At 36.7% G+C, this 9,360-nt stretch overlaps 1 protein-coding gene across 2 annotated transcripts; it reads left to right on the forward strand.

Moving 5' to 3' along the window:
* The first annotated feature begins 200 nt into the window (after positions 1–200).
* dlx4b (distal-less homeobox 4b) lies at positions 201–7,307 on the forward strand. 2 transcript variants are annotated; one of them, XM_010894490.3, is made up of 4 exons: positions 201–777; positions 2,168–2,361; positions 3,743–3,896; positions 6,647–6,728. In XM_010894490.3, the coding sequence occupies exons 1-3, from the start codon at positions 468–470 to the stop codon at positions 3,845–3,847; spliced, it is 609 nt and encodes a 202-aa protein (XP_010892792.2). In that variant the 5' UTR covers positions 201–467; the 3' UTR covers positions 3,848–3,896; positions 6,647–6,728. The 2 variants fall into 2 exon arrangements, with proteins under 2 accessions (XP_010892792.2, XP_010892791.2); XM_010894489.3 differs by lacking the exon at positions 3,743–3,896 and having other exon boundaries at positions 6,647–7,307.
* The last annotated feature ends 2,053 nt before the right edge of the window (positions 7,308–9,360 follow it).

Consider the following 9,360-nt stretch of genomic DNA (forward strand, 5'->3'; position numbering starts at 1 on the left):
TAAAAAAAAAAAAAAAGTAATGTTATTTCAATAAAGTCAAGAATTAAATATGGTTTGATGAATCGTTTGAGTGACATAACATCAGTGGCTGAAGAAGTGCATTCAATAACATTATGTTAATGAACTTACGGTCTTTCCCTCGGGGTCGAGTGACATCAGGTACTTGAAACCAATCGGAGCACACGCTGATGAAAGTCACTGAGTTTGAGGCGCACCAGGTCTGCGTGCAAGAGGTGTCTTGAAATATTGAGGTTTGCCAATGATTTAAAGAACAAATGCTTTTCATTTTGTTTTAATTTTGTCTCACAGAACACTGGATATACTCCGTCGTTTGGAATACGGTTTTTATATGCCACTTCCATTCACTTGATGGTGGATTCAGTTAAACTTTTCCGTGCTATCCGACACTGCTAAATGCATCCCCGTTTAGACCGACGGTTTTATGGACTTCTGTAGGTTATTAGCTAATGATGTCTATGGGTTTCATGCCTGATAGTTTGAATGGTTCAGACCCCTCCAAATCGGCATTTTTTGAATTTGGTCACGGGCACCCTGCGCACCAACAGCATTCACAAGGACTATCTCACATCTACCCCGTCAATGGCTTACATTCTGCCGGACACTCTCAACACGGTAGTCCCTTCACCAGCGGTTCCTCCTATGGTCGCTCACTGGGCTACACCTATCCCAGCGCAGTAAACACTCCGCCGAGTGCTTACATGCCCTACCAGCACAATAATCACAGCAACAGTTTGGTGCGCTCCAGATTAGAGACAGGTACGTGTAGTATCAACACCTTTTTTTGTTCATAGCTCTAGGCCTATCATATAATGTGTACAATCAATAAAATGTTGCTGTATTTAAATGTCAGTGTGCAAATGTCTACGCGCTATAGCAACATGTAATGTATTGTAGAGAGGAGGGAACGATCGAAGAGATTACAGAAAACTGCATTCAAATGTATTACACTTCCATTATTGCATTTTCTCAGATGTAGGCCTTGGAGTCTAAATGTATTAGACACTTCTTTTGAGCAACGGTAGACCTATATCTTAGATGTAGGAACCAGCTACGAGTTTCTGGGCCAACATCTTATTTTTTTAGCCTGCTTTTTATATAAGTTCTGCAAAATGGGAGTAGCCAAAAGGCCTACATTCAAAAGCTATTTACAAACAATACAGTCGTTTTCTGACATTAAAGGGTATTTTTAGTTGTATTCATTACTCATCTTCCATAAAGAACCCACATATGGTGTCAATCATTTTACTAACCATTGTTTTCAGTGGGCTTGGCACCCTTATGCGCTGCCGGAAGAGTAGCTGCTTCATGCGCAACCTTGGCTAATGAGGATTCTAATAAAGTTAACTAAACCCCAGAAACGGTCCCATTATTAGTCCACTAACGATTTCAGCATATTTAAACCCTTTAATATATGCCCAGCAGTATGCGGTTGGTCTTTATTTAACAATTAAGGACGCATTTTGTGTATGTATGTACACTGTTCAAATGTACCATTATATCCCCTAGGCCCAATATGTCAAATAGTGACGTTTGTATAGGACACCCTTTAATTCCAGGCTGTGGGTTTTTAAGATAAGAGGGTCGAGGTTGTCCAGATACGATTCCCTCAAAAAGAGTAAGCGGCGAACTGTGTTCATAGAACAATAATAGGCCTAAAATGAGACCTTTATATTTTACCTAGATAGGCTACGGGCCTTCTAATGAAATTGGTGGTCTATCCGCAAAACAACTATTTCAGCCCATAAAGATATGAGTCCGTAGGATGTCAATATCGGTCTTCACCCGAGTGGTTGGAAGACATGTTTGAAATTTGCCTGGGCTAGCCTGTATGTAATTTTATGATAATAGCCTCCGAGGTCATCTATTAGGCCATCCATCAAAGTAGAAAGGAAGTTCAAACGCGTTTGCAATTCGACTTCAAGTAGAAGGCTATAGGCCTATTCCTCCTGCCCTAAAGTTGTCTTCGTGTAAGTATAGGCTATTTGTCTTGATTATTTGTTTTTTCCGATTTGTATTTATTTATTATTAATATTTTAGTTGTTTCTTTTTTGTTCTTGTAATTATTTTTATTCAGTCGAAGGAGTCGACGTGTTTGTTGAAATGCAATGCAACTCCAATGAAATTCTCTTTTTTGTCCATAATACAGACCATGAGAAGTCTACGGTAATTGAGAACGGGGAAATTCGGCTGAACGGTAAAGGAAAGAAAATACGAAAACCTCGGACCATCTACTCCAGTCTTCAGCTACAGGCTCTTCACCAGAGGTTTCAGCAGACTCAGTACCTAGCTTTACCCGAGCGCGCGGATTTGGCGGCAAAATTAGGGCTGACCCAAACGCAGGTGGGTTTCATTATCCTTGACCTTGATAGAAACTATATTTTTTCTTTAGGCCGTTTACTAAATGATAATACATTTCTATACATTTTTTATTCCATATTATACATTTTAAGTAGGTCTAGTCATATTATTTAACTTAATTATTTATTTAAGAACAGAAATGCTAGTTACAACCATTAATCTTTGGAATATCCATCGAACCTATACAATTGATCAAATTGGCTTCAAATCAAATTAAAGATTCAAAGGTCACATACCTCAAATAATGTCTGAGACTATACAGTTATGAAAATGTATGCACAAAACGAATGAATAGCCTATTGACTTAACTGTCAGTAGGCTTTGCATAACAGAACTCCAACTATCCCCTAAATGTTTGTGGTTGAATGAGGCAAAACAAAACAACCTTCCTCCTTGGTTGAATGGGGATGGGGGTTTATTGCGGCTTTCTGCACTGCTCAAGACCAAATGAAAAGGCTAATTGGAGAGCTTTGTTAAGCCAATCTCTTAATGCAGCTTAATTCTCTACATGTATCCTTAGTCTTATATTACCATTGTGGCCAAAACCTTCTCTGTGATTTAAAGAAAACATAGCTCAACAGCAATATTGCATGTCCAAATTGTCCTATAACAGAGTATCAAAAAGATAATAGTGTTGGAGAAGTTACTTAGAATAAATGTGCTATGGCTGAAGAAACCATTTTGGTTCCAAATAAAACCGCTTTGAAGTAGCTCCATTTTTACAGAGGGTACTACAAAATAAGCTCATGTACTCTGAATGTACTCTGAAAATTGTTCATCAAGCTATCAATTACTTCACTTTGTAAACTTTGCACGAAGTTATGCTAACCTTTAGGAAAATATAGATATGTGATAAGTATTTCACTTCTTCCAAGCTAATATATATATATATATATATATATATATATATATATATATATATATATATATATAAAATGTATATAATATATATAATATATATTCACTTATTAGTTTGGATTTACATAGTATACATATCTCCCTCGATATACTGCAGAGGGAGATTCCTCAGAACTCTTAACAGAAGGTATCAAGTGTGAACAAGGCAGTCCTGCTGTGGGGAACAAAAGGAAACTTGCTAACTTAACCTGGATTTTCATTCCTTTTTTTATTAAAAGGTAGTGTGTAGTTCCAGTAGTTAGGTATACTGTTGAAAATGTAATTACAGGATAATTTCAAATTTGTACATGTTAGATGGTTCTTCATTCTGAAAATAATCTATGGTCCAAGAAAAACTGTAATCCATGGTTCAGTTTTCTTTAAACAGTCATTACAACATTTAGCTAACTTAAGCCACTTCTAGCTAAAAATAATTGTGTTTTTACATTTACCTCCCTACATTCAGACCATGCTCAAACTCTGCTTCCCTACTGAGCATTTTGTTTTGCCACCTCTGGTCTTTTTGGATTCCCATCCAACAGGAGGGCGGTTTCAGCTCAGTCCAGTCTAAACTCTTCTCTATCGTGGCACACCAATGGAGTAAACAGTTTCTCTTGATGGTAGGACAACAGAGTTCCTACCCATGCATGCTTCCCTGTGATTTTACACATTTATAAAATACGGACAATTATACAATTTGAAAATCCCCAATTAAACAACCTTTTTAGCACTATTTTTAGCACTCTTTCTAGAACTATTTTTAGCACTATTTTGCCACTTTCTTGCAGAATGGTGTTTTCACAAAAATTAGTTGATGTTTTTGGTGATGACATGACTGGCATTGTTGCGTTAGGCCTACATATAATTAGGACAGAAAAAAGGGGTTGTTATTGTATAGTTGACACTGCTCATTCCTGATTCCTATACAACCGTTGACAAATAAGGTGTTTTTAAGAAAATCTTTGCAAAGTATTTAAGCATTATTCAGGAATCAAAGTTTTGAGAGTAATATTGTTTACTTTTTCAAATTAACACACAATATTTTCCAGTTCATATGAATTATTACCAGTTTTTAAAACTTTAATATACTGTTAGGATTGTTTGAAATTAAAAGTACTAAAACAGGACAAGGGAATTTTCTAAAATATTGAACATAATTTATTTTATAATATTATTCTAGATGTAATTTTTAAGCAACATGAATGCTACTAAATTCAATTTTGTCCACCTATAAAGATTAAATGTTCCTTGCGGCAAATGATATGTCGGAGTTTCAATAATCTCATATACTGTATTGAGTAAACAAATATATTTTCTAATTCTCTTTTTATGACTGAGTTGTGTGAAATACCTTCCTAGCTATCATTAATTAATTTCATTTATTTGTCAATCAGAGATACTTACAGAGTTACTGTATTGGGGTTAACTGTCTTGCTCAAGAGCTAAACTTCGCCAGCTCAGGGATTTGATCTAGCAACCTTTCAGTTACTGGGCAAGTGCTCTAGACCAATAGCTGCAATAACAGTGCATTCCTCTAAGAACATCAGGTAACTGACTAATGTAAAGTTTAAATGGACGTAATTAGTGACAAATCAAAGTAACATCAAAACAAATAAGCGGTTGATTTTAGGTCATTTCAAGGGGCTTTCATATTTTTTACAGGCTTTAATGGACCTTTTGCTTGTGGTGGCTGAAGTTAGCGGATGTTTGCAAAGAAAACGTATTTTGTTGCTCTTGCCCCATAGATTTGAAGATTTGCATTTACTCCAAATAACACCAAACTACTGCAAAAACATATCTAAATGTAGAAATGCATGTTGCCTTCTTATATCACCATGTGTTGTCGATCTAAATACTGTTTCCTTCAAGTTCCACCAATCTAAACGGTTGTTAAGGGACATTCCACTGTAAGGTTTGATAAAGACTTTGTATTTTATTTGTGCACATAGAGCACATGTAAATGAACAACAGCAAACTTCAAAATATATATCTAGGCTCTGGAGCTATGGTTAACACTCTTGACATGCTATGCTTGACCCGCTCAGATTTCTTAATCTAGTATTTTACAATGGATTGTTTATTGAAAAAAAAATATTAAAAGGGATAGGGTCAACATGAAACATAACAAGCGTCACATTTTAATTGAGGGGCAGACAAATTAATCACATGAAGTATTGATCTTCATTGATTTTCAAAGATAGATTTAATTAATATAAAATTGAATTTCTTGAGTTGTTCAATCTTGGTTAATACACCTAATGTAATAAAACATGCTTTAATTAAATATCAATGCGCATCAAACAACAACTCATTTTGAGGAATGACTCTTATATTACTGCAAATACGTGTCTGTAAAACTCTGATATTGCTCCTGAAATTGGTCTACAATGGGGAAAATGGGTCTACAGTTGTTTGGCAATGGGCGTAGATGGGCATACGTGCATAGACATGCTCAGATTCACACAGAGAGGGGGGCAAAGTATTTTTTGCATTATTAATTCATGTGATATTATGGAATCTAGCCAGAAAGTATGGCAGCCATTCCCTTTGAATCTGTAAAGATAATGGAACAAACAGGTGGTGATTGTTTAGCGCCAACATCTCACCAAGCACATCTGTCTCTCATCTTCAAGCCTTTAAAAGTTGTTTTGCTCAATAAATTGTTATTATATTTTACAGGCTGCACATTTTATTTCTGGATCTAAATTCAATGATATATGTATTTAGTTATGAAAGGACAGAGAAGTTGTCAGACTTAAGTTGCCCCTCAGACATGAAACACTCGCAAAAATCCCTGCACTGCAAATCCTTGGTCTGATTTTTTGGCCTGTTTACTTGTTAATCATCTCGAGCTATGTGGCATTTATGAATATTATATATCATTGCAAAATCTATCAAAACACTATTTTAAGTAAGCATAATACATAATATAAGCAACTCCATTGTTTAGCTACATTGTTATTGGAGCTCCTCAAGTGCAGTTTTTATATATTTAGCATGGGACCGTTGTCAGAATCATGCATCATTGGCCACATAAAATGTGAAACAATGGGGGAGATAGCATTTCATTAACTATTAAAGAGTTGCTTATCCATTCAGCTGAAAAAGAATGTCGTTTTGGATCCATGGAGTGCAAAGAAATTCGAAGAAATTAATTCCAAATATCAGTTTCAAGAACGAATGCAATATTGTAAACGAGACATTTATGGATACATTTTTTATTCAGTTTTAAAGTTATAAAATGTGAGTATGGATACAATTTAAGAATAGCCTACATAATTTCTATTGTGTAGAGGACAAATTGTGTTTGTGGTCGGGGGGTTCCCGTCATATTTTGACATGTAATAAACCTCTGTTTTTATCTTTTTAGGTGAAAATATGGTTTCAAAACAAGCGCTCGAAATATAAAAAGATCATGAAGCATGGCAGCGGACCGGAGGGGGAGCATGTCCATAGTACGTCATCTATCTCTCCTTGTTCACCTGGAATGCCACAACTTTGGGAAGTGTCCATGGCAAACAAAGGGACCCATATGCACCCTAACAATTACATGAACAATTTTGGACACTGGTACCCAAACCATTACCAGGATGCTATGTCCAGACCTCAGATGATGTGAGTGGACGATTCCAACACATTGACCAGACAGCGTTGTAAAGGCGCACCCGGCAATATCGAACTTCTTAAGGGCCTAAAGGCTGCCACACTCAACCGCATTCACCTATAACGTTTGAACTGTGTCAGCGTATTTTAAATTTAGTCTAAATATTTTATTTTATTGTAATGTATGTTTTTATGATGATGTCTTATAGGCTACAGGCCCAGGGTTATTTTTTATGTGTTCACCTTAAGCCTGTTCTTTAGTTTGGAACTGCGTTGTTGAGAAGTGTGCAGGCAGGTGGCAAAATTGTATGGTGCAGCTGGAGAAAAGTAGCTAAATATGTGAAATAATTAATGTGATTAACCGGATTGCCCTAGTTTATGTTTGTATTCTCTTGTCTAAGAAAATATGAATTTATGTAAATAAATTGCAGAACTGTGAGGAAGTGTCAATTATTGTGAAAGTATTGATCTTTTTTGATCATTTAAAAGTCATTTGTTTGACACTGCCTGGATGCAATTAACCTCAAATGAAATCTGCATGCGAAAACGTAAACCTGTAGGCCTATAAAATGTGTCAAATGCATTTTGATCTCTAGGCCTACTCGGTCAAATGTCGAGTTTATCACTTTATATAAATCGTCTGTAATCCAACCGGGGGTAATACTGGAGTGCTATTTATTTAATCTTCGTGCAGACGAAGCACTTTGCTGTTGGCTTTGTACAGTAGCCTACACTGTATTCGGAATGCCCTGACGGGGATTCGAACTGGGATTGCTGCGGCCAGAACGCCCCTTGACTAGACCCGTGTATACCGTATTCTCTAAAAGCCCTTTCTCATGCATTCTGATTGTGCTCATACTTTTAGACAGGTGTAGACGATCAAAAAACTCAGTTTGATCTGATTGTGATAAGTGTTAACAGACAAGGTCATGTTAAAATGCTGACAAAATCTGTTCCAGATCAGGAGAACATTATGACGGACGAATCATTTCGTAAGCAGGACATCTCCAAGTCTCGACCCAAGTTAAATTTTCATGAACGTGTCCCAGTCGTTATCCACAATAACTCATATTCAACACGCCCACACATTGAGGGGGAGTCCTCCAAATATTAACCACCACTGTAAATTATAAAAACATGCATAGAACCTGATGCGTAGTTCAATGTAAATGTAACCAGGTCAGAAATTCCGACGGTTAAATGCTTCCACGTAATGAACTCCATCCTGCGAGTAGGGGGCCAGTGACTTTAGGCTATTGTGCGGAAAAATGGGGTAGGTGCTGGGGACCATGGTGTCCAAGTAGTTTTCACGTAGCCATTTGCAAAGCATTTCACTAAGGTAAGTTACTTAACTCGTTTGGTATAGTCTCTTTGTAATTCTAATCACGACTTCTACATATTTTATAGATCTTGTTTGTCAGCTCTTGGCTAGGTACATTTCCCGGACTAGGTTACAATTTGCCAACTAGACTAGCACTCGCATTTAGCGCAGTTACGAAAAGAGGCAGGAATGAAGCATTACCACAGAAACCTACTTTTTAGTAGTGACAGGACACCGCGTGCGAAACATATTCTTTTTTAACAATTTCCTTTAATGTTTTTTTTAACGGACTAATCATGCCTCTAGCACACCTACAGCGTCACTGGACAAAGTGTAGTGCATGCATCATCTGTGTGTGTGTGTGTGTGCAACAAAAGGTTCCACATTAAAGTTGATGCCATTTCGGTCGAATGCAACGCGTACACCAACTGCCTCTGCAATAAAATGCTGCCAGGCAAAAGCAGCGTTCCATTTCAAATGAATATACTTTCGGCCAAAACGCAATGACGCTGTAAATGTGACCGAGAAAGACCACAAGAGAATTTGTTGTAAGAAAATGGTTAACCATGGTAGCCACATGTTGTTTTCCCTCAGTCAGGCGGTGCTGAAGGTTCTGTTTATTAACAACTGGAAGAATAAACTGGGCTAGTATAAAAAACAAATACCCATTGCAAACGATTAATATTAATGTCTCTTTACGCATGTTATTTATGAAAATCTCTGGGCATATCATTGGACCTAGAGTCTCAGGACGATAGTTTTTGTAATTTTACATTATTGGAAGCAATACATTTTTGGAATTAAGATTTTTGCTATATTGTTATAAAAATGTATATTATTCAATGCATATGACTATACTCATGCCATAAACCTTAAATCTAAACAAAAAAATGTCTTTCATGACCTATTCGAATCTTCAAGACCCAAAAAAATACTCGTGTTTAAACTTAATTGTGTGGCTTTTTGATGTACAGAGGCTGCTTGTTTTGCTTGAAAGGCAATTCGAATGCGAACTATACCCTTTAGAATCGAGGTCAAAGCCCTTATGCTCTCAGAAGATTAGGAAGAGTGAGCACATCTGGGCTAGTGAAAAATATAAAAGTTTTGAAAGCTTTTATTCGTCCGGGATAATTACCAACTACCAAAGTCTGCCTAACCCC

The sequence above is a fragment of the Esox lucius genome, chromosome 5 (genome assembly GCF_011004845.1).
Source record: "Esox lucius isolate fEsoLuc1 chromosome 5, fEsoLuc1.pri, whole genome shotgun sequence".
NCBI classification, from domain to species: Eukaryota; Metazoa; Chordata; class Actinopteri; order Esociformes; family Esocidae; genus Esox; species Esox lucius.